This window comes from Porites lutea, chromosome 2 (assembly GCF_958299795.1).
Source record: "Porites lutea chromosome 2, jaPorLute2.1, whole genome shotgun sequence".
NCBI classification, from domain to species: domain Eukaryota; kingdom Metazoa; phylum Cnidaria; class Anthozoa; order Scleractinia; family Poritidae; genus Porites; species Porites lutea.
The window spans coordinates 54,287,109-54,312,878 of NC_133202.1; the positions used below are offsets into that span (position 1 = coordinate 54,287,109).

Genomic DNA, 25,770 nt, shown 5'->3' on the forward strand with positions numbered 1-25,770 from the left:
TCAGCGGGCTGTGTGTATACCGTAAATCCTCTATTAAGCCCCCCTTTTCAGAGGAGGAAAGTTAATAAGCCCCCCCCTCTCCCTCCCCCAATCCTTATTCTTCACAAAACAATTAACAATTAACGTGGACTGATCAGTTATGGTTTATTCAGGCTGGAAGTTCATATTGTTTTTGGTCTTCGGCCACATGACCTCCAACTTCATATGCTTTACTTTCTCAACTTTGCGCTCTAGTTCTCTGTGGACAATTGTCACCATTTTCTTATAGTATTATAGTATCATAAATTTCAAGGCTGTTTATATAAAACATTTAAATGTAAGAGGTAAAAAATGTAAATATAAGAGGAGTTTTCCAGAGATTTTCGTTCGTAAGTTGTGTACGACAAATCAATACAAGTAACCATTCTCATAAAAATTACCGAAGAACATGAGGCCCAAAGCAATTTTTTGAAGAATTTTGTTTTTGTTACTTTTAGGCTCCCACAACTGAATTAAATACTTTTGACAGTGACTGTAATTGTCCAACGCATTAGTCTACTCCGTCTCATACCACGGTATTTTTGCACAGGTGATGCGTTTTGCTAAATTAAAGAAGCTCCCCCTCTCTATAAAGCCCCCCCTCAAAAGTGCTTGAAAAAAATAAGCCCCCCGGGGGGGCTTAATAGAGGATTTACGGTAGTTGTGTCTAGAACTAGGGGATTTGTGGACCTGACCTCTTATCAGTGACACATCTCCTGATCTCTCTTTCTCTCGTAACAAGGGGCTATAGGAGATTGCTCTTTTTCATAATGGAGAGGAAAAAAGTTTTGTGCTAGCAGTGGCCTCTTTTGGCGGGCAAAAATAAATTTTCATTGCATAATGACTTTTTTATTATTTACAACAAACACCCCTGGGGTGGTACTCAACAAATTTTTATGTGGGAAGGTTCCACCCCGAGGTCCAACTCCTTACCCTTTTATATACCATTTTTCACGAAAAAGGTGCCCTTTTCGTATACCTTCAATTCTATTGACATTTGGTACCCCTTTCACATACCTTGTTTAGAACTTTGCATCTCTTTTGACCGCTTTAACTGAACTGCCTTTAAAATTGGAATCAATCACACAAATAGAACGTTTTCTTGACTTTATAAAGCCATAAAATTCATTTGTGAGCCCTACTAGCCATTTCACAGACCCAAATGATAGATTTCCCTACCCTTTCATATGCTTCAACGAGTAAAATCCCTACCTTTCATATACTGAAGCCAGAAAAAGATACCCCTTTTAGGCGGAGCCTCCCTTTATAGGCCATTATCGTGAGTACCCCCCGGGCAAACACCCCACCTGTTGATTTATCACTAGTTCTTTTTTATTACATGCTTATTGAAATCTATAAAATTGTATGTTAAAAGGAAAAAAAATAGTGGTAAAAGCTACAGTTCAAAATGAATCTACTGTTTACGTCAACAAAAGATGAAGTAAAACAGACAGTTAAACAGATGATCAACAATTTAATAACAGAATAATTTACAAGGGAAAAAGCCTAAAAAGTTTACTTAATCATCTTCGTCGAGTTCGAATCCAGTGTAGATTTCATCTCTGCCGACAGGAAATTGTTTTCTTATTTCCGTGTAAGCACACGCAGGAAGAGGAATTCGCTTGTAGACAAGCCTAGAAAACTCCCTGTAGGCAATGCTACGCAAGTAACTGTAAAAAAAAAGACAACAAGAAAAGTATTTAATTTCGGCTGGACGATGTATTAAAGAATTTGTATGTTTTCAAATCGAGTGTGTACCATATCGATCGTACTTGACTCCAATGCGGTACAAAAATAACAAAAACTATCTCACCTTTCTTCGGTTCCAGTTTGTTTATATCTCTGTTTGGCTTTGGTATTGACACGTTCGCCAGCCATACGTAAGCTCCACTTTTGAAGGCAGACAGGACCAAAACCAGGATGTTGTGTGATACACCTTAAGGCCGTTTCGAGTTGAATATCTTCAAGAACACTTTCGCTACACATGGCTTCTTTGCAACCAACTACAGCTCCTGGCAGCAGTAGCACTCGCTCAAATTCTCAAGGACAACACGGCTGCTGTTTCCACAGGAGCACCTGTAACAATCAAGGTAGCTAGAATCATACAAAAATAACACTTTTTGTAGCGACAGCTAACAACTCTCATCATACATCACAGCAATCACGCCGCCAAACAAGCAAGTACTCGATTATTTTACATAAGCTTTTACTTCGATCTTCACACGATCATACTACAAATTTGCCGACACTCACCAAGAATCCACATGAACTGATTCCTCAAGTCTTCCCCGTAGTTCTTGCTCTAGCTTATTTGTTTCAACAACTTCTTCTTCGTACTTTTTTAGCTATTCTTCATCAGCCAAGGGTTGATCGGCATATGCAATGTCATTTTCCAGGCTTTCACAAGAAACTTGCGACTCGCGATCACTTTGTTCATCTTCCACTTCGGCCACATTTGCCTCAGAATCTTCTGAATTAAAACTTCTCTCAGAACTTGAATCACTTAAAGACATATTCCGTTGAATTTTGGTCGTTTTAGTATCCCCCTCATTTAAAATCAGTTAAAATGATTTTCCCTTTCTCGCTTCTCGGTCATTTACTCATGAGTTCGCGGCAGATGTCCTCCTTCGATGACGTCACAACAACATTCGTACCCAGCTCCCACGAACCTCGGTAATGGGACACAAGAGACCTAACTTTAAACAGCCATGGAAATGCGAGGATTTTGTCAATCACGATAATTTTTTCGCAAAAGTAATCACAAAAATAAGGAGATTTCATTTAGCGAAAAACATTTTTGGGGGTTAGTTGCACTTTAATCTAAATTTTCTGGTAGTTAATACAAGTCTAAAGGTCAATCGAAAAAAGTGTCCATGTAAATTACCGACCCAGATTTTAAGAGCAACTAATGATAAGTTTTTTCTCCGGCACACAACCTCTGATCTGTATTTACCGTCGAATTATATCCATCTATCATTGACAGAAACACAATCACTCTTATAAACTTGAACACTTAGCTTAGCTTGTACAGTCGTCTCTTTAGGTCTTCCCTTCCAGACAGAAATTCAAGCTTTGTACATCGAAGGTGAGTAATACTGCTCTTTGTTTATGTTGTCGTGATTGCTCCCTACCAAACGATTTGATGTAATCGATCATTATTGATGAAGAACGTAGAAAAGCGAAATAATACTGTTCTTTCCTGTACGCCGCCCAGAAAGTAGTGTTTTGATCACGTGACTAACTGGTCTGGAGGCGGGGAGAGGGCGGGACCGAGAAACAATGGAAATTAGCTTGCGACTGCAGTGGAATTCTGGGAGAAGCAAAATGGCGGATAGAATGTTGTACCTCGCGTTTTCGTATAAAGATCTCCTTTTAAATGGAAATTTCTGACATAATAATGGAAACGTTTACACTTGGTACTGCCATCGGTTTAAACATGACGCATAATGCTTCCTTTTGTGCTGAGAGCGTAAACGCTGCCGCGTGGAACAGACCGAGAGAGGCTGGTTGAAGCTAAGCTTAGTTGTTTACGTTTCTGCTGGTGCATAAATGCACTCATGAAATCAACCCGACTGGAAAGTTTCCAGAGAGACCATGGATAAGAGAGTACGGTTCACTAGCGAAGCAAGTATTTGGAAGTGTTTTGTTTGACCGAGACAGGAAAGGAGCAATATATATACGGTGACAACTACAAACTTTTTGTTTTGAATTCAATTGGAAAAACATCCTCTTAGCCAAGCGTGTGGGGACAAACATTGGCAGAGCAACTGCCAAGACATACAATGGGGATCGTCATTTCCATAATGTGCGATATCGATAAGTGATTTTAGATGTTTTAAATTAATTACTTAAATGTTTGTTGTCAAATTATGAAAAAAGACACTTCAATATAAAGTTTTTGCTACAAACCAGCTCACAGTATGTTACAGAGATGTATTGAAATACTCTACTTTTATGGTTTTATTTTTTGGAAAAAGAAATGCAGGAACCATTGATTTTTTGTCCCTTATATTATGAAATAATGCATTTAAAGACCAAGAGAAAATTTACCCTTTTGGTTGCTTCTAACTCAGATTTTGTCTCTGCTAATGTAATACTAAACCAATACCCTTGATATTAGCCTGTGCCACAGATGGAACTAAACTCTGGGTTAAGTCCATCTGCAAAACAGTGGCAAAATCCTAGTTCTGGGCCCCCTGTGTGTGTATCAGGATTAGAGAACATGCCAGGACTGGACTGTTAAAAATGCCATTGTCCATTTGCCAATCATGTTGAAGGGGAACTCAAAATGCTGGTAATTCATTTAGTGCATCAGGGCCCAGAACAAGGATATTAGAGCTGCTTCACGAATGTTACTAACCACAGTTAGAATACACCTGCAACACAAGCTACCTTGATATGTAATGTTCAAAATATTAGGTAGCTGAGATTGTTGAAAATTTGGAAGACTAATGTAGATGTCTTCAAGACTGAATTAACTTATGCTACAACATTGTGTCCCTAGAGAGGTAGTGTTATCAGATTTTGATTTTGTATATGTTGTAGTTCATTTTTATTTCAGTTAATTTTTATTTTTCCATCGTTTCTGGGTATGGTTATGTATGCTAATGAATCTAAAACAAAGGGAAACCAAAAATTAACTGAAATTAAAAATTAACTGCAACATATTGACACTAACATGTAACTCACCTAAATGTCACCTTTTTCTCCTTAAGTCGCCTAAAGTCGCCTTAAATCGCCTTAAGTCGCCTAAAATTACGGCGACTTAAGGTCCCAGAGTAGGCCTGCAAATTTGCTTGTTAGGTAGTTAGTTTGTTTGTTTATGAAGTAAATTTGAGATGCAGAGGTTTATAGTTGGCCATCAATTTTGTCATAAAGAATCGCTTTTCTGTTGTCTCGTTGCATCAGCAAAATAACTTCATAGCGAAGAAAACTCGCGGTAAAATGCTTTAGTTATTAGGCACGACTGTAAAGCAATTAAGGCATCAATAGCCCGTGCCGAGAACAATAGCCAAAAACAAAGAAAGTAAAGTCACCTTAAAGTTGTCGGAAACAGCTCCGCAGAGTAAATGTACGCCAACGAAAATGCAATCGCTATGCTAAACCTAGCAACCACCATAGACATGAAAATTTTCCCTGCCAAGTATCCTGTGAGAAAGATTAAGAAAAAATGTTGGGTGTTAATGTAGCAATCAATCTAATTAAGCTAGTTCAAGGGCGGCATTCAGTTGATCAGAATAGGGGGTAATATTTAGGAGCTGAGACTTTTCTCTCCTTTTGATTTTTTTAAAAATTAAAATTCATTTGCCTCGTACATTGCTTAGGAAAGAATGCGAGTTGTGGGAATAGCTCAGAAGTTCCAAGGAACTCAATACTCCTAAGCGATACTCGATATTTGCATCCTTGTCATGAGATTTAAGTTGATGACGTACCTTGATCGTCCTCTGCTTTGTCAGTGAGTAGGAGCGCGCCTATTGCACCAACAGCAGCTCCCAAAAATGAGACCACGAGAATTTTTCGGCGACCAAACCTTTGAAAAAAATAGTTGAAAGAAATATAAACAATTCTTTCAAGGCATGTTACCTTTCCACAAACCTAGTGGAGTAGCCATTAAGATTTTGAGATTTTTTGGACCAGAACAGATAGTGGGTATTTTTTTACCACAACAGATGGTAGGTGTTCACATCCGCTTCGATAAAAACCTTTCTTTGGAGTGTCATATTAACGAAATCTCTAAGAAGATTGCTTCTGGCATAAGTGCGATTAAGCGTATTAGGTATTTTCTCCCTTTTGAGATTCTACATAACGTATACAATTCACTGGCACAGCCACACTTTGATTATTGTAATGTAGTATGGAGAAACTGTTCTAAGAACGTATCTTCTAAATTGCAAAAATTGCAGAACCGCGCCGCTCGCGTTCTAACTTTCTCTAATTATGACTGCAGTACTATGATTATTTCAAAATTTAAAGTGGTCGAAACTTGTCCATCAGCGCGCAGTTAGTAAGGCAATAATGATGCAAAGCATTGTAAATAACACAGCTCCAGAATATCTGACTTCGCGTTTTGTTCGTCGCTGCGATTTAATTAGTTATAACCTTAGAGAGAATGAATACAAGCTCGCTGTTCTACAACCCCGTAATGAATTTTATAAAAGAAGTCTTTCTTACAGCGGAAGTGTGTTATGGAACAGCTTGTTTCTGGAGGTGCGGCAATTGACATTCCCTAGTATCTTTAAGGGGAAAATTAAGAGACAATTTTTTTTTACACATGACCTCCTTGAAAAGCAGGTGTTTTCTTTTCGTCTTTATTATTTTAGTTTTTATCTTAGATTTTAGATTAGTTAGGAAGTTAGTTTTTCTCCCCTTGAATGTAATGTACCTAAAGGAAATACCGTGTTTAAATAAAGTTGCCTTACCTTACCTATAATATATAGATTGAGGCAAGACCTAAAAGCGAAGCCCTCGTGAGTGCTTTTAAGAACTATATTCCTAAAGTAAAGTTTTCTGAGCCTGCGATAACTTGAATACATAAATGTTAGCAGAGAGGCTTTAAAAGAACACGTCACCTCAGTAAGTTGTACAGGTTGGCCTGCGATATAGTCACTACACTGTTTAGCGGGTATACTATTTTGGCAGCTGTCAATTGATCATGACATGGATGTCCAATATCAAGTTAAGTGCAACTTGTATATTCCTTGGTTTTGGAAGGTAAAAACTAAGATACTACACATCCGCTAGCGTGAAAGGGCGGACGTACGGACGGAGGGACGGACGTAAGTACGAACGATTTTTTCAGGAAAAAATTGTCCAGTTTCGAATTAAAAATTACCGCTGAATACGAACATTAATGACACATTCATACAGGGCAGCCTCCACATAAATAACAATTATTCACCGAAGTGGAGGTGGCTAGTGGTAAGTATTTACCGGGGCCGCAAGGGTGAGTAATTGTTTATTTCGGGAACAGCTTGCTTGATTAGTTCTGAAATTTCTTTGTTTGTTTATACGGCGGCAACCAGGGAAGGCAACTTACGCGAGTCTGGCGTCGCTCGCTCGGAGGAACTGGAGGTGAATCAGTGAGTAGTGCAGGATATTCACTGATTGTCTAGCCAATCAGAGCCCAGAAAAAAATAACTATCCACTGTTTTATTATGTACTAAAGTAAATATTCACAAATTCCCGCAACAAAGTGTTTGAAATTTTTAAATACACAATAGACAGACTAACAAACAGGCCCTCCTCTCGCTGGAAATTGTAGATATATTAACTTCAGATGGAGGATAAGCCTGTAAAAAATGCGTCTTCACTTCAGTTATTCAGCGATCTAGCGAACTCCAAAGTGGACTATTTCTTGGATGTATAGATAACCAAATTTTGTTAGCCATGGTGCTCCGCTGAACGTGCAATCGTGCGCGAGAGCTCCACTATTGATAAGCGCCACTAATAGAGGTGTTGGAGACACACACGTGAATATCTATGTAAAAGACTTGGTAACTGAAATTTTTGCTACCCTATCGGATCTCTCCCCATAAAACTCTGTTGTAGGTTATGCTCTTCCAGCTCAATGATAAACAAAAAAAGGTCATTTTGTATAGTCCAACCCGCTATAACGGCACAACTTCGCTACAACGGTCATCTTCCTACAGCGGCCACTATTTCCCCGGAGAACAGCCCTTACATTTACACTCATCTTTATGCTCACACCCATCTGGTCCAAAAGGAAGAGGCCGCTAAAATTTGTGTCTTGTCTGGTTTAGTTGTTCAAGTTTTTTTTTTTTCTGATTTTCTATTTTCTATTTGATTGACGTATTTTAGATATGCTATAAAACATTTTAATTCTCGGACGTACATGAAGGGCGATTTTCCTAGAGGATAAAACATCAGCACCTGACGTTTTCAGTAGCTGTCTGTTCATCCCTCGCGCAGATTTTGAGACTAGTTTAGTGATGGTCAGTTTCTATGGTTACGAGATATGATGTCATAAGTAGCGGGTGGTCAAGCCATTTTTGAGTGAAAATACGTTTTTTTCAACTTCTTGCAACATTAAAAGTAAATATTCCGGCTAAAACGATGCAAATTGCTTATTTATGTGTGATTTCTCATGAAGAGCACAAAAAAATTACGATTTCTTGCGGTTTTAACATGATTTCTAATTCTTGGTAAAATCCAAGATGGCGGCCGAGTGGGCGACCATTGTTGGTGACGTCCCAGGCCTCCAGCAGCACCACCACTCATAAAATATGCCTTATCTTGTTGAGAAGATCAAATGCTTTCCACTGAAGGCAAACTCGTTTCGAAATACTGCAACATATCGACAACTCTGGGGAGGGTTCAATCAACTTGTACCACGTTGGAGGTATAAATTTGCTTCACGTCCGAGGGTTGAAAAGAAAAAAGTTATACTTTTTAACATTATTGGCGAGTCTTTTGAAATTCCACCCTTCCCTGTTTCGGGTATCTACAAATGTGCATCTTTGTATACCCTAAAGCTAGTGATTCGATGAAAATTAGTTCAATTACCTTAGAGCCAATAGCCCACTAACTGGATATCCGAACACGCCGGCACAGGACGCAATCACAACGTTCACGTACATATTACCTCCAACAAATGGAGAAGCAAAGGCTGTGCCCCATGCAACAAAGGAAGCAGCAAACCTAATGAACAGAGAACAAGCAGAACATAAATTGTGGGCAATTTTCTGCCAAAAGTTGTAAGAGAATCCTACAACGCTGAACAACAAAAATTATGTAATATTCAGGTCATTATCATCGCTTAACACATATTTATTAGCGAAGGAACAAGCCAGGGTAATTTGATTTAGTATATACTAAAACAGTAAATAGTGTTTTTCGCGCGCCCAGATTGGCTACTCAACCAGTGAATATCCTGCACTATTCACTGATTCACCTCCAGTTCCTCCGAGCGAGCGGCGCCAAACTCGCGTAAGTTGCGAGCAAAATGCCGGTTTGCTGCCGTAACAAACAAACAAATTTCACAACTAATCAAGCAAGCTTTTCCCGAAATACACGAAGAAGGTGACAAATTTCGGTGTGGAAGTTTTAACAGGTAAAGCGTTGTCTTTTTGACTCGAATTTATCGATAAAACCGGTGAAAAAGTTTTTTGTTTACAAATGCAAATTAAGCTTAAGTCTTGCGTTACTTTATTTAGATGACTTGTTCATAAATAATCTTAAAACTAAATTTAATAATCTTTTTTTACAGAATGATTTTTAATACGAAAAGAATTCACAACTCCTTTTGAAGAAATTTCCCCGCAAGAGCTGAACAAATGCCTTCAAAAGTTTTATTTGTCGGCAAGAAAAAGCGACAGCGGCGGCCGTTCGGTCATTACGCGCCAAAATTGTAATCGTTGGCAACAGTATTTGAATTGAAAATCATCATTTTTGTGCTCAATTATCTCACTGTTTTAGTATATACTAAAACAATTATTCACCTCACTGTCGGTGATTAGTGGTGGTATTTACCTCGCCGCTTCGCAGCTCGTTAAATATGCACGACTATCCGCCTCCACTTCGCTGAATAATTATTGTTTATTTTTCTTTCGAGCAATATGTACAACTATGATATTCCTGTAAAAACAAAAACACCCTTACCAGATAAGCCACGAGACAAGGGTCCTGTGTGCCATTTTTCGCGAAGAAAACAGATCTCGTAAGTCACCAAGTGTTTCTTCTTTTGGTACTTTCAGTTCTACCTGTGGCATTTCTTTACCATTCAATCGCGCAACTTTAGCGAGAATTGTCCCTGCTTCAGATTGCCGTCCTTTCTTAAGAAGCCAACGAACAGATTCTGGGATAAAACTAGGAAAAAATTTAAAATAATTCATGCACGATTTATCATGTATTTATCACACCAAAAGCAGTTTTACTTTTTTTTCTTTCTTACAACGGTACAATCTACTATACAGTAGCACCACCCTTCTAAAGGGCTTATCCTTTGAACATATAACAACAATAACAACAAAACTTTAAACATGACCAAAATCATCGCAGTTGTAGACGCTACAGTGCGGAAAGAAAACCTGAAATTCAGGATTATATTGTGAAATTGCCATTCAAGACCTCTGCGATACCGGTGCACAGGTCTACCTGTTGAGCTCGGAAGTCAACAGCTGGGAGCTGATTTTCATATACCCATTAGTGAAAAAACTTTGGGCAAAATGCAAAAATACAGAATGAGAAGGGAGTGGCGAAGGGAAAGAAAAGAAGGCATTTTTTGGCCTTAGGCACCGCTAATAATTAGTGCTTTGTTTAGTTAAGGTAAAAAAAACACTGCAAAAACCGTGTACGAACAATCTTGCTCAACGTCGGATCCAAAAATATCGTGATCAGTCAAAATAGATAAAATTGAAAACGTTACAGTCAAGAAGACTTTTGCAGGGACTGATCAAAGTAAGTGCTTTGTATACCCTTGGCAGTCTTTATAGAGCTGATGCTAGTGCAGGTAAACTTTACGGATTCGCTTTACGAAGACATTGTAATTTCGAGCAGCTGTTTTTGTCATTGGGAGAGCCGTAACTTTTCTTTAAATTCAAATGTGGACCGAAGTCGTTGTCGTCGTCCGCGGTGGACACTTTGTTTTTACTTACAACCAGCCAGAAACGAGTAGAATTCCTGGGGCTCCAGTCACCATGGTGAAGGTTCTCCAATCCCGTATTGCGTATGCACACCCCGCCAAAGCCATGGCCATCAAAAGGAAACCAGTCCATACCATCCCCCCTGTCATTCCCCTATGACGTACACCAGAGAATTCCGTTAACAGCACAAACAACGGGATGCTGAACGCACCTTATAAAAAAAGATCAACGAGTTAATTCTGGACTCAATAACTCAATAACCCTTCTTTCGACATCCATAATCGTTGACTCTATTGACGGGTTAGAACCTACGAAAAACATGATCATGTTCCGGCATGGAACAGGAATTCGAGCCTATGACTGCCTACTGACTTGTGGTTATGGTAAAAACGGGCTTCACTTGATTTATGGAACACAAAGAGCGCATAATATCTCCAAAATCAACAATCCTATACCTAAGGTACAGGCAAAACGTCGAACTTTTCATAAGACGAACCAAACTTAGTGAGTTAAGTTCACGAAAAGTTCGACGTCTGGCTCAGTTCTTCACATGAAACGAACTTATTAATAACTAAAAATTGAAAAGTTGTATGATAAAGTATATTTAGCCTCGTTCGTGAGGCTATTGAAATTGTGTTTTTGATTTGATTGTTTGTTTGTTGATTGGGTGTTCGACGCGTCGATGACTGACCCAACAGACGATCTTCACTCAATAATTTAGATCGATCAAAATTAAGCTTGGTTCGTCTCATGAAAATTGGACGTTTAACCTAGGCCTAACCTTCGCAAACTTAAACCTTTTAGACTGAGCAAACGCCTTTGGATTTTCTTCAGAACCAAGGCTAGAGATGGAGTACTGACTTTAAGTATGAATTACCACCGAAAGCTTTGTGAGTGAAGGCTGAAAAACTCACTTGTATTAAGTAATAAAATAAAAATAAATTATAAGTCTCACCAATCATAAACCCAATGATGGCTCGAGAAAGAGCAAACAACCAGAAGACAGAAACAAAGGATGAAGCAAAATGAAAAACACAGCACAAAAAGCCGCAGATGAAAAGAGGAAGCTTCCTGCCAAACTTGTCAGAGATTGGACTCACAACAATGCTCCCGATGAAAAAACCGGCGAAGATAACGGAAGTTGATACGAAACCCAAAGATCCTCGATCGCACACCAGGTCGAACTATGAATCCAAAGAAATATTACATTAAAAATGTTAATTGCAAAATGATGCACGTTCAAAACATTTTTGATTCCTAATTCACGAAATGTTCCACCACTGAATAATTGAATTCGATCGCATAAAGGGTCTACTGACCTAGCATCAGCGATATTGACATTTACTAGAAAGGGGTAAAATTGATTAAAATGGGGGTGGCAATACTGTGGTGAAGTGAATAGATACCTCAGTTACAATTGAAGTGAAGTCATCAGCAAACACCCAGTCTTTCCTTGGAATATCACATCTGAAGGAGTACTTGTCACCTCCGAGATTGATAGTTTCATTAAAGGGACAGGTAGTTTTATTTTTACACTTCCAGCCAGGCTCTCCCGCAATGAAAACCATTCCCATTACTGGAACACACCACCAAAAAGAGTATGCTAAGTTAGAAAATATGTTGAGGACGATCTGAAAACGACCAAAGCTGCCTATGGTCTCCAAAACTTGGTCAGTGGTTTGCGACTTCATGATAGCTGAAAGAAAAGTACAAACCTAGGATTCAACCGTTAACGTCCAAGCGACGAGGCGGAAACTTTCAAAGTTAAATCTTGAATTGTGCCGGGTTTTTCTATGTTTGTATGGTTGATTGGTTAATTTTATTACTCACAAAAATATGATGTCGAATGATGTGTGTTCTTCTTTAATTTTTCTCATATCAAAGCTTTGTTTCTTTAAGAATACATTCTTTAAATTCTGCTTTAAAAAATTTGTGCAAATGAAATTTCATATAATGCCTGTGGTTTCCGATTATATCCAGCCTTTTCCCAAAGCTTTTCAGTAGAAAATGGGAGGCCGGGCGGGAATCTTTCAAAGTCACACGTTAAGAGACTTTTAAATTATTTCATTTATTTATTAATTCTTTTAGTATTTTCAACCTTTTAAGATTCAACCTTAGCCTTAACGTAATATTTATTAAATCTGAATCAGAAAGTAGGATTAAATAATCAGTAAAGGAATTGTTAGGGAATACATGATTTATTGTATAGACACGAGTGTTTTAGATACTACTCGTAAAATTCATAAAAACTATACATCCGGCAGCCGAGTGGTTTATTTTCCAAAGTCTCACAGGTGAGTTTATCGATGACGCAAATTATTAATGTTATGATTTATCTATAATTCAAAGCTTTTTATTACGTATCATTTTTTGAATTTTACTTACACATTTTCCAAAGCTTTGCTTATATTTTGTCATTGTAGAGCCCTATTCAGCTCAATGTTATTTCTCAAGATTATTGTAAACAATGTCTTATTTTGCTGTGCTGTAAATTTGAGCCGTTTTAAACCCGTTAAAGGATGATGATGACATTATGAATATATGAAAGTCATATATGTAAACTGTGGGGTGAAGAATTATTTGAAGGAAGATCATCGCAGTTATATACGCAGCCTTTGTAGTTACGAAAAGAAAGAATGAAAAAAAAAAAAAAAAGAAAAAAGATTTGCTCAGTTTGAAAAGTTTGGAATCCTCCACTGTATATATCTAACCGCTACGAAGAGATTAATCAGAACATGACACGGCACTATCCTGCTCCGCATCAGATTTTTTCCATGCACGGAGACGACAAAGGGTCACAAAGTGTAACGAGATATTGAATATGCAGCTCATTCATTCCTGCCCGGAATACATCCAGGCGTACATGTGAGCTTGCGTGTTATAAAATGTAGTTTTCAAAAACTACGGAATACCATGCCATGTAACTGGATTTTTAATTCAATGAAGAACAAAAATTTGCAACGGCTTGCGACACAAACAGTTACAAAGTAAGAATTACACAACTCTCCGACAGCTCTGAACAAAGGGAGTCAGCGCCTAGTTTGCTCCATAACTAGACTTTCAATATCCGAGCACTCGAACATAAAAGTTGGGCACCACTCGGCAGGAATCTTGACAAATCGCAAGCAAATTTATTCTAATTTTTGAAAACATTTTTTTGTAGGAACAAAAAAAATTGCTACATATGGAGACTGTCCAACCGTTTTGGTTGTGTCGGGATTTTCCCGATTTTGCTTGAAAATCCCGAATCCCAACCAATATACGATCGGGATAGGAAAAATCCCGATTTTGGCATCTGTTTTGTTTTCCAAATGAATTCTTATAATAATTATAAAAGAACACGTAATAAAGTATACTTTACTGAAACGGATATCCAGAAACCGAAACCGAACGAAATATACAATAAAATCGAGTACTTGTACGCGACGCCACGCAAATAAAAATAAGAATAAAAAACAATCCATTTAGCGAACATTGTCCTCTCAATTGTCCTCTCAGAGCACTAGAAATAGCGTTTCAGAGGGTCAAGATTTTAAAATTTTCTGGAGGAGAATGACCCCAGACCCCCCCAAAGGGGCTAGCCCTTTCGGCGCTCGCGTGATTCCTCGGTTATTAAGAATATATGCCGATTTTACATACTCAAAAGGTTGGTCAGTCTGCATACCTGAAAACGTTAACAAAGAGAGGCGTTTCCTTAATTTGAGCTCTCGCAGAAAGCCTCTTTGCTTGACTTTTCCACAGAATTTCTCCCTCCAATCACAACCGAAGCTATTACCTATTCGCTTGTTGTATTGATGATGTCATCGAGTATCCAGAAATGGTTATGGCCCGGAGTGATAATCTACGTTATTTGCGGCGCCCTAAATTGCCCTTTGCAGAACACTAACCTTTTTAAAACCGCGTCAAAGTTCTAAAACTCAGTCGGAATAATTGTAAAGTCCTCACACGGCGGGCAGTTTAAGACGCCTTCTTGCAGTCATGGAGAACGGAGAAATTTGATGCTGACCACTCTTGGGGCTTTTAAGCCGTAAGGGTTAATGCGAAAGCGGCTTTTAAAACCGCATTCACGGAATATTTGTAGTGATTATATTTAAGTCAGCTGTCAACTCCTATTGTATTGGAAGAAGGCTCAAGTTTTCAAAGAGAGCTTGAAACATTTTCATCGGCCGTCGAACACTTGTAATTTTAAGTTCTTTCATCTTTGTACGTAATTTTATGTTTAACAAGGTGAGAATTTTTCTTCGTTGATTAATATCATGTTAACGAACAACTCTTTTCCCAGGCAGATTTACTTGCTGAACATTCTATTCTATCTTTCTAGCTGCTTGTTTACAGACCGACTTATGGTATTACAAGGTGGGCAACTGCTTGTAAGACCACAGGGCACCCACACAATCTGTGTGTGTAGCCGATTGTTATTTTATCATGGTAAATGTACTGGATTTACCTTTTGCTTCACCTTAGCCATATATCACTAAGTATGTATATAAATCAATCTTAAATAAACGTTGAATTACCTTACCTACGTGCGATATGTTGTCGTCCTTTTGCCTCACTGAGCCGTTTTTTTAACGAATTTGAACGATTTTGAGTTCGCCGTTTACTGTGAAAAAAAAACAACCCGCTTTTGAGGCAAAATGACAACAGCATATCGCAGGTAAGGTAATTCAATGTTTATGTAACATAGATCATACATATCGTTTCATGTTTATAAAACTATTCATAACATATTACTTTACTGCGCTCTATTAATTTTAAATTTACATCAATACTAAAATTATAGACTGGTGCATGTCTTCGCGGCGTGAAGTCTTAATTAGAATCCTAGCGCTATTACAAAGGAAGACATTAATTGAAACAAAAAATCGCATATTAAAATGCTTAAAACGGCACTATTCGAATGAGCGAACTGAAAGGGAGTAATTTAATTAACTCCACTCGATGTTTAGTTTAAATTTAACTGGTTCTTCTGCAGATAGCAATATTTGTGTTGTGTAAGGTATCCCCTCCATGTGTCTTAGTGACTTGGCATTAATTATTAACTAAAGGAAAACCTTCACAAGGCAAAATTGAGATTATTAGACACTGCTTTCACATAAATAAAAATATGTTTTCCTCACTTTACCAACAATTATCTTTCGCCTAATAGTATAATGCAACAGCTTTTTTGATGGAAATATTCTTTTCAGGGGTGCCTAACCAAGTTGGAAATTACGCAAATTGCAGGGGGTGGTAGGGTCTGACAGGCACCCCCCTGGAATGGAAATTCCAGGCGGGTGGGGGGTCTAAAGCAAAAATGCCCTACGTGGGGAGGGTATGGATATTTTCTGGCGCTACACAGTGCCTAATTACTACATCAGTTTTAACAGAAGCAGTAGTGAATTGTAGCCGGATCTTTGTTGGACCATAAAACAAAATAACATTGAAATGAACTCTAGATTGACTGGACAGCTAAATATTGCTTTCTTACCACATAACCAAAACTTTACCCTATTTCTCCAGGCCGGACGCTACGCTACCAAGTGAGAGAGAGCAGTGCGAGCGACCGTTTGCTTTTCCATGGAGCGTGTACGTCCACGTGACGCGGCTGACGTCTACATTAAAACGTCAAAAGATATTTAACTTCCTTTGCTCGTGGGACATTGATTGCCACATTGTACTTGGTCGCAACCTGGTCGCCATTCCGCGTCATTGAAAAACGAGTACAGCAGGCTCGTGTCAATGTAGCAATTATAAGCGTAAGCAAATGCGCGAGAGCTTTAGCTTCTTTTTTAAACAGGTTTACCTGTTCAAAGTTAATTTATTCGTCAAGGAGGCAAACAGCCTCTCGCAGTGTTTTTCTCCCTTCTTAGGGACCGGTCATTATTTATCGCCTGGGGGGGGGGTCGGAGGATTTTGGGCTAAACACGATGAAATTTAGCCGATCCCCCCTTTAAATGTTATTTTATTGAAGTGATCCCCCCTCATAACTATATATAACTTTTGTGATCCCCCCCCCCCATGTCTTTGTACCCATATTCATCTTTCGACGTGTATATTTAGTGTTTTAAACGTTCATATACAGGTAGTATTTCTAACTATGATGTACTTACAGCATAATAAAGCCGTTATCGCGCAGTCTTTTTTTAAAAGTGTCTCTTGATCCGTGTCTTTTTCTAGTCTGGATCCAGACATCTGAATTCAGTTGACATACAAGCAATCTTGCTTAAAACTGCAAAGTGCTTGAAACTGCAATCAGTGCTTGAAACTGCAAAGTTACTTTTTTTAGAGTGCCAAATAGCAGTCCGCTAAGTCCCTATCAGCAGGTCATATTTAGCGACAATTCGGCCATCTGGAAGGGCTAGGATCGGCCACTGTTCCTGTCTCCTTTTTTATTTTCATCTATAGTGTAATAGATCAGCCTTTGTAGCTTTGCTCACATTTTTATAATTTTTTTTGTTCGTTTTTTTGTTTGTTTTCTTTTTGTTTTCCTTTTTTTTTTTTTCATCCAGTGTTTGCTTGTACAGTAACTTCAGCTATTTGGTCGTCTGGTACAAAAGTTAAAACTGGCATACGAACAGTTGACTGTTCATCGAGATCAGCAATGACAGGATCATCTTCGTCCTCGTCATCATCTAACTCCGTATTTGATTCTTCACTCTCTTCCTCACTGCTGGACAACTCATTCCCGTTGCCTGGACTTCTCTGTCGATAGTAATGGTAGCGAATTGCCTTTATCTTGTCCAGCTTTATACCAACAGTGGTCAGGCCATGTTCCTTAAGGTACAGGTCGAGCTGTCTCACCTTCAGCTTTTCAACTTTGCCATTCTCAATAAGTATGCCCCACTGGTAGTCCTTGTATGTTAGTTCCTCTTCTAACCTTTTTTTCTCCTTAGCCTCTCTTGTTCTAATATCCTTCCTGATGTTGATATCATTTAGATGGCCTAGGTATTCAATGACATGCTTTTCCTCGACACTATAGGTTGCACAGAAAGCAGCGATGGTATTTGGATTGCCTGCAGAGATGGCTTTTTGTTCGTACAAGTCCTTCAGACATTTCCTCGGTTGATAATCGTCTGGAGCATTACCTGTTGTCGGCGTTTCGTACACATCCATAAAGTACCCAGGATTTTGCTTGTCTGGCACAGGCTGAGGGATTCTTTCTGTTACTGTTACTGTTACTGTTACCCATCTGTTGTTGGTACACCAGGAACAGAGTGTGGAGCTTGCATCGTTTTGCTTATTGCAGGCATCCCGACAAAATTCATAAAAGAGCTCTCCTCGGACGTAGTGGTCCTCAGTGAAACTCTCTGTTTTACTAAGATATGCCGCACCGGGTATTTCGGCCTTACTGTTTTCTGAAGCATTTCGGTACGTATTTAACTCAGAAAAAACAAACAAACACGCTTTTTACAATGTTTCAGTTATCAGAAGTTTATATAGTTCACAATTTAGAATTCACCTGTCATGTTTAAAGATGAATATTAGCTAAGTCATGAGCACGTTATAAAAGGAAAAATATAAAAGCGTTAAAACAAAGCTTTCTCGATATAAATTGAAATGCACACATTCGCCAGTGTGACAGACTTCCGTTTTTTAAATAAAGTTGTGTTAGAACAAATTGAGATTGCAAATGCTATCATCTCCCAGCAGAATGGGCACATTTATGTTGTATGCTTTCAAACTGGCATTGTTCAAGCAGATTTGAGTGGTCCCCCCTCTGAATCCTTCCAAAATTTTCAGTGATCCCCCCCTTTTGGGCTCTCAGTTACGACTGATCCCCCCCTCTGTTCTCCTAAAAATCCCCCCAAAAATCCTCCGACCCCCCCCCCCCCCCCCGGTGATAAAAATGACCGGTCCCTTAGCTTAGCCTCCTGCTTGGAGAAACCATGACTGCTCGCCCGGTACCAAAATCGGTGATTTTTTTCAACATATATTTGTAGCGAGGAGGTAATTTACATCAAGGTGCTTTTCTCGCTGTCCACATTATCAGCATTTTTGTTGTTTTTATCGTCATCATTTTGATCGAGGCACAAATTTTCCAAGGTGGGTTGGTTATGGGTTTCAGGTGCAGTCATAACTGCAATTGCTGCTGCAACTGCGAGGCCAGCCATTATTCCAAACGGCAAGAAACGGTGAACGGTGAGCTGAAAAAGAAAGGGGAAGCGAACGTTGAGTTAACCTGAAATGTCGCTGAGAGCCGGTCCTATTACTAGTGAAAAAAAAATTGAGTCATCAAAATGCATGTAAAACCTTTGTAACAGTCGAACCATAAAAAAAAAAAAAGATTTAGCTACCAGTTATAAGTATTAGTCTCCTGGTATTTACCAAATCAGTGGACAGAAATTAGTTTTTGCGCGTTTTGATTAGCTCTCGCAACTCGGAACATCCTTCGCTTCTTATTGTTTTGGAACGAGAGTCAAAAGGGAGCTTATGCAACAACGACGGTGGCGGCGGCGGCTGCTAAAACTGTACAAGTTTCCTAAGGGCCCTTCCCCTAGGCCCAATCGATAAGGACAATCGGGGTGGTCACTTACCAAAAGAGGCGCGTAAGCAGCAGCAAAAGCGCTCACACGAGCTGATGCTGTTGATGTTCCCATGCCAACACTCCTGAGAAAAACGAAAGAACAAGTTTGAACCGTTAATGCAAAACTGTAGCTGTTATGCTAATTTGTTAGGTTTGTAACGTAAATTTGAGATGCAGAGATTCATTATTGGCCTAGCCTGGAGTAGGGCATAGGGAGAAAGGGAAAAAGGGAGGGGGATTGGTTGGCCGTCAAATTTTTTTATGAATATTAGCTTTTCAGTGGTTTCTCGTTACATGAGCAAAATAACTGTAGAACGAAAAAAACTCGTGGCAAAATTTTTTGGTTATCAGCCACGACTCTAAAGCAATTAAGGAATCAAAAACCGACAGCGATATAGTAAAGTCTCTCACCTTAAAGTTGTCGGAAACAGCTCCGCAGCGTAAATATACACCAACGAAAATGCAATCTCAATGCTAAACTTGGCAACCACCATAGACATGAATATTTTCCCTGCCAAGTATCCTGAGGAATAGATTGAGAAAAGATGTTGGTTGATAATGCAGCCATCAGTCTAAGTTAAGCTAGTTCAAGGGCGGCATTCAGTTGATCAGAATAGGCGGTAATAAGGAGCTGAGATTTTAAAAGTTGCTTTAGCGATAGTGGCTTCTAGCTTATTTCTTTTCTCTCCTTTCCTTTCTTGTTTATTGATTTATTGGTGATCTCACTACATAAGTAAGTGTTTGATTTTTTAAAAAAAATTGAAATTTATTGCCTCTTACATTGCGTAGGAAAGAATGCGAGTGCTAAACGATACTCGATATTTGCATCCTTTTCATGCCATTTAAGTTGATGACGTACCTTGATCGTCCTCTGCTTTGTCAGTGAGTAGGACCGCACCTATTGCACCAACAGCAGCTCCCAAAAAAGAGACCATGAGAATTTTTCGGCGACCAAACCTTTGAAAAAAATAGTTGAAAGAAATATAAACAATTCTTTCAAGGCATGTTACCTTTCCAGAAACCTAGTGCAGTAACCATTAAGATTTTGAGACTTTTTTGACCAGAACAGATAGTATAATATATGCTCACATGGCGGGTGGCTCCTCCTAAAATGTTCTGCAGTTCGTCTAGGAATTAATGGCGCCGAAACCAATTGTGGAATTGCGAGCATTTTAGGCATCATACTGATGAACAGTTGTGACATGTAGATATATATTTTTTAGCAACTACTATAATTTGCAGTCTGTCCACTTTGAATATAGATCGAGCCAAGACCTAAAAGCGAAGCCCTCGTGAGTGCTTTTAAGAACCATCTTCCTAAAGTAAAGTTTTCTGAGCCTGCGATGACTTGAATACATAAATGTTAGCAGAGAGCCTTTAAAAGAACACGTCACTTCAGTGAGTTGTACATGTGGGCCTGGGATACAGTCACTGCACTGTTCAGCGGGTATCCTGTTTTGGCAGCTGTCAATAGACCATTTTACATTTGTGGACTTAGCACCCTAGCCTTCGAGTGAATGTGAGGCTGAGGCTGACCTTGTTTTGATACAAACCTTCTTTGCTTTGTTATGGAAATTGTTCTTGGAAACTACTAGTTAGCATAAGAATAACTTGATTTACATAATAAAGCATGAAGGTTTGTATCAAAACAAGGTCACCGTCAACCTCGCTTCCATCCATAACTGTAAAATGGCCTATTGATCATGACATGGATGCCCAATATCAAGTTAAGTGCAACTTGTATATTCCTTGGTTTTGGAAGGTAAAAACTAAGATACTACACATCCGCTAGCGTGAAAGGGTGGACGTACGGACGGAGGGACGGACGTAAGACGAACGATTTTTTCAGGAAAATTTGTCCAGTTTCGAATTAAAAGTTACCGCTGAATACGAACATTAACGACACATTCATACAGGGTAGCCTCCACATAAATAACAATTATCATTCATTCAAAATATTTCCCTGATTCTGATTGGCTAAAAGCACACGTTTAATTCACCATAACCAGTTACTGATGCACAAATTTGGAAGAATTTTGACTTTGACGAGGAAATGACGTCAAAAATGCAGCGTTTTCGCAGAATAAGGCACCGTTAACCGAGAAGGCCTGGGGACGAGGTTGAGTTGTTTTGGTTGTGAACTTGAAAAAATGGCGGAAATTTCACTCGTTTCAAGAGTAAGAACTAGACGAAAAAATAGCTAAAAATATGGCAAGAACAGCAAGAAGACAACTCGAAGGGCGACATCTGCTACTTGGAGAATATTTGCGGAGCTGGACAAACCTAAACGTACACTATCGAAGATGAACTGAACATCGATGGATCGATGGAGGTAGGCATGTTTTAGCTATGTTTTTAAACTAGGAATTATTTTGAACATACACGTGAATGTCTATGTAAAAGATTGGGTAAAAGGAATTTTTGCTACCCTATCGGATCTCTCCCTATAAAACTCTGTTGTAGGTTATGCTCTTCCAGTTCAAGGTTATTTTGTATAGTGCAACCTGCGATAAGGGCAAACTTCACACTTCGCTACCACGGTCATCTTCCCACAGCGGCCACTGTTTTCCCCGGAAAACAGCCCTTATATTTACACTCATCTTTACGCTCACAACCATCTGGTCAAAAAGGAAGAGGCCGCTAAAATTTGTGTCTTGTCTGGTTTAGTTGTTCAATTTTTTTTTCTGATTTTCTATTTTGTATTTGATCGACGTTTTTTAGATATTCAAAGTAGACAGACTGCAAATTATCTTAGTTGCTAAAAAATATATATCTACGTGTCGCAACTGTTTATCAGTAGGATGCCTAAAATGCGTGCAATTCCACAATTGGTTTCGGCTCCATTAAATCCTATTAATGCTATAACACATTTTATTTCTCGGACGTACATGAAGGGTGTTGTTTCCTAGAGGATAAAACATCAGCACCTGACGTTTTCAGTAGCTGTTCGTTCATCCCTCGCGCAGATTTTGAGACGAGTTTAGTGATGTTCAGTTTCTATGGTTACGAGATATGACGTCATAAGTAGCAGGTGGTCAAGCCATTTTTGAGTGAAAATACATGTTTTTTTCAACTTCTTTCAATAATAAAAGTAAACGTTGCGGCTAAAACGATGCAAACTGCTTATTTATGTGTGATTTTCCATGTCAAGCACAAAAAATTACAATTTCTCGCGGTTTTAACCTGATTTCTAATTCTTGGTAAAATCCAAGATGGCGGCCAAGTGGGCGACCATTATTGGTGACGTCACAGGCCTCCAGCAGCTCCACGACCCATAAAATATACCTCATCTTGTTGAGAAGATCAAATGCTTTCCACTGAAGGCAAACTCGTTTGAAAAACTGCAACATATCGAAAACTTTGGGAAGGGTTCCATCAACTTGTACCACGTTGGGGGTATAAATTTGCGTGTACGTCCGAGGCTTGAAAAGAAAAAAGTTCTACTTTTTAAAATTATTGGCGAGTCTCTTGAAATTCCGGCCTTCCCTGTTTCGGGTATCTACAAATGTACATCTTACTATACCCCAAAGCAGAAGCCGATAAAGCTACAAGTTCGATTAAAATTAGTTCAATTACCTTAGAGTCAAAATCCCACTAACTGGATATCCAAGCACGCCGGCAGAGGACGTAATCACAACGTTCACGTACATATTACCTCCAACAAATGGAGACGCAAAGGCTATACCCCATGCAACAAAGGAGGCAGCAAACCTAATGAACAGAGAACAAGCAGAACATAAATTGTGGGCAATTTTCTGCCAAAAGTTATAAGAGAATCTTACAACCCGGAACAACACCCTCCTTAATTTGCGTAATTCCTCATGATTTCGTACTCAGCCTCCTTCAAAATTATGTCTAAGCATCCCTTACCACATGTTTATTAGCGAAGGAACAAGTCAGGGTAATTTGATTTATTTTTCTTTCGAGCAATATTGTACAACTATGATATTCTTGTAAAAACAAAAACACCCTTACCAGATAAGCCAAGAGACTAGGGTCCTGTGAGCCATTTTTCGCGAAGAAAACAGATCTCGTAAGTCACCAAGTGTTTCTTCTTTTGGCAATTTCAGTTCTACCTCTGGCATTTCTTTTTTATTTGATCGTGCAACTTTAGCGAGAATTGTTCTTGCTTCAGATTGCCGTCCTTTCTTAAGAAGCCAACGAGCAGATTCTGGGATAAAACTAGAAAAAAATTATAAATAATTCATACATGATTTATCATGTATTTATCACACCAAAAGCAATTTTACTTTATTTTTTCTTTCTTACAACGGTACAATCTACTATGCAGTAACACCACCCTTCTAAAGGGCTTACCCTTTGAACATATAACAACAATAACAACAAAACTTTAAACGTGACCAAAGTCATCGCAGTTGTAGACGCTACAGTGCGGAAAGAAAACCTGAAATTGAGGCTTATATTGTGAAATTGCCATTCAAGACCTCTGCGATACTGGTGCACAGCTCACTACCTGTTGAGCTCGCAAGTCAACAGCTGGGAGCTGATTTTCATATACCCATTAGCGAAAAAACTTCGGGCAAAATGCAAAAATACGGAATGAAAAGGGGGTGGCGAAGGGAAAGGAAAGGAGTGAAGGTAAACTTTACAGATTCGCTTTACGAAGACAGTTGTTTTTATCCTTTGGGAAAGCCGTTACTTCAATTAAATTCAAATGTGGACTGACGTCGTTGTCGTCGTCCCAGACAGACACTTTGGTTTTACTTACAACCAGCCAGAAACGAGAAGAATTCCCGGGGCTCCGGTCACCATGGTGAAGGTTCTCCAATCCCGTATGGCGTATGCACACCCCGCCAAAGCCATGGCCATCAAAAGGAAACCAGTCCATACCATCCCCCCTGTCATTCCCCTATGACGTACACCAGAGAATTCCGTTAACAGCACAAATAACGGGATGCTGAACGCACCTTACAAAAAAAGATCAATGAGTTAATTCTGGACTCAATAACTCAATAACCCTCCCTGTCTTTCGACATCCATAATCGTTGACCCTATTGAAAGGTTAGAACCTACGACAAACATGATCAAGTTTGGGCATGGAACAGAAACTCGAGCCTATGACTGCCTACTGACTTGTGGTTATGGTAAAAACGGCCTTCACTTGATTTATGGAACACAAAGAGCGCATAATATCTCTAAAATCAACAATCCTATACCTAAGGTACAGGCAAAACGTCGAACTTTTCATAAGACGAACCAAACTTAGTGAGTTGAGTTCACGAAAAGTTCGACGTCTGGCTCAGTTCTTCACAGGAAACGAACTTATTAATAACTAAAAATTAAAAATTGGTATGATAAAGTATATTTAGCCTCGTTGGGGAGAACATTTATTGAAAATGGTATTTTTGGTTTGATTGTTTGTTTGTTGATTGGGTGTTCGACGCGTCGATGACTGACCCAACAGACGATCTTAACTCAATTTAGGTCGACCAAAATTAAGTTTGGTTCGTCTCATGAAAATTAGACGTTTGACCTAGGCCTAACCTTCGCAAACTTAAACCTTTTACACTGAGCAAACACCTTTGGATTTTCTTTGGAACCAAGGCTAGAGATGCAGTACTTTAAGTATGAATTACCACCGAAACCCTTGTGAATGAAAGCTGAAAAACTCACTTGCATTAAGTAAAATAAAAAAAAAATTATAAGTCTCACCAATCATAAACCCAATGATGGCTCGAGAAAGAGCAAACAACCAGAAGACAGGAGCAAAGGATGAAGCAAAATGGAAAACACAGCACAAAAAGCCGCAGATGAAAAGGGGAAGCTTCCTGCCAAACTTGTCAGAGATTGGACTCACAACAATGCTCCCGATGAAAAAACCGGCGAAGATAACGGAGGTTGATACGAAACCCAAAGATCCTCGATCGCACACCAGGTCGAACTATGAATCCAAAGAAATATTACATCAAGAATGTTATTTGCAAAATGATGCACGTTCAAAACTTTTTGGATTCCTGATTCACGAAATTTTCCGCCACTGAATAATTGAATTCGATCGCATAAAGGTTTTACTAAGCATCAGAGATATTGACATTTACTAGAAACGGGTAAAATTGATTAAAATGGGGGTGGCAATACTGTGGTGAAGTGAATAGATACCTCAGTTACAACTGAAGTGAAGTCATCAGCAAACTCCCAGTCTTTCCTTGGAATATCACATCTGAAGGAGTACTTGTCACCTCCGAGATTAATAGTTTCATTAAAGGGACAGGTAGTTTTATTTTTACACTTCCAGCCAGGCTCTCCCGCAATGAAAACCATTCCCATCACAGGAACAGACCACCAAAAAGAATATGCTAAGTTAGAAAATATGTTGAGAACGATCTGAAAACGACCAAAGCTGCCTATGGTCTCCAAAACTCGGTCAGTGGTTTGCGACTTCATGATAGCTGAAAGAAAAGTACAAATCTAGGGTTCAACTGTTAACGTTCAAGCGACGAGGCGGAAACACGGTGTATTAAAAACAACCTCGTTCCCAGGCTCCTCTCCTACGAGGTTGACGGTGTAACCGATTGTAACCGATTAAGTTCAAGAGAAGTAATTTTTTCATTTCTCAAGCTAATAGAGAAATTAAGATTCACGTTTACGCCAAACGGCAGACGTGAATTTGTACCACGTGACCAA

General features: G+C 39.0%; 2 protein-coding genes across 2 annotated transcripts in view; both read right to left on the reverse strand.

The window, feature by feature from the left end:
* Nucleotides 1-14,608, reverse strand: part of LOC140929056 (solute carrier family 22 member 15-like) — a 23,311-nt gene extending 8,703 nt beyond the window's left edge. Inside the window, exons 1-8 of the mRNA XM_073378882.1 lie at nucleotides 14,507-14,608; nucleotides 12,026-12,315; nucleotides 11,575-11,803; nucleotides 10,632-10,830; nucleotides 9,637-9,843; nucleotides 8,542-8,676; nucleotides 5,451-5,548; nucleotides 5,055-5,166 (exon numbers count right to left, since the gene is read on the reverse strand). Coding sequence (XP_073234983.1) covers nucleotides 5,055-5,166; nucleotides 5,451-5,548; nucleotides 8,542-8,676; nucleotides 9,637-9,843; nucleotides 10,632-10,830; nucleotides 11,575-11,803; nucleotides 12,026-12,310 — 1,265 coding nt within the window. The 5' untranslated portion in view covers nucleotides 12,311-12,315; nucleotides 14,507-14,608. The remainder of the gene's footprint in view (nucleotides 1-5,054; nucleotides 5,167-5,450; nucleotides 5,549-8,541; nucleotides 8,677-9,636; nucleotides 9,844-10,631; nucleotides 10,831-11,574; nucleotides 11,804-12,025; nucleotides 12,316-14,506) is intronic.
* Nucleotides 14,609-18,524: 3,916 nt separating this feature from the next.
* On the reverse strand, nucleotides 18,525-25,770 carry LOC140927216 (organic cation transporter protein-like). The gene is made up of 9 exons (XM_073376856.1): nucleotides 25,246-25,770; nucleotides 24,799-25,027; nucleotides 23,855-24,053; nucleotides 23,101-23,307; nucleotides 22,702-22,836; nucleotides 19,985-20,082; nucleotides 19,537-19,648; nucleotides 19,136-19,208; nucleotides 18,525-18,745 (listed from the first exon to the last, which is right to left on the reverse strand). The coding sequence occupies exons 1-9, from the start codon at nucleotides 25,528-25,530 to the stop codon at nucleotides 18,554-18,556; spliced, it is 1,530 nt and encodes a 509-aa protein (XP_073232957.1). The 5' UTR covers nucleotides 25,531-25,770; the 3' UTR covers nucleotides 18,525-18,553.

What these genes read in the sequence shown, in the direction of transcription:
- LOC140927216 (XM_073376856.1), bottom strand. Translation starts at nt 25,530, where the DNA reads ATGAAGTCGCAAACCACTGACCGAGTTTTGGAGACCATAGGCAGCTTT. An exon ending in TCACTTCAGTTGTAACTGAG is followed by an intron (nt 25,028 to 25,245) that starts GTATCTATTCAC and finishes TTGGATTCATAG; the next exon opens with TTCGACCTGGTGTGCGATCG. An exon ending in CATCATTGGGTTTATGATTG is followed by an intron (nt 24,054 to 24,798) that starts GTGAGACTTATA and finishes TTTTTTTGTAAG; the next exon opens with GTGCGTTCAGCATCCCGTTA.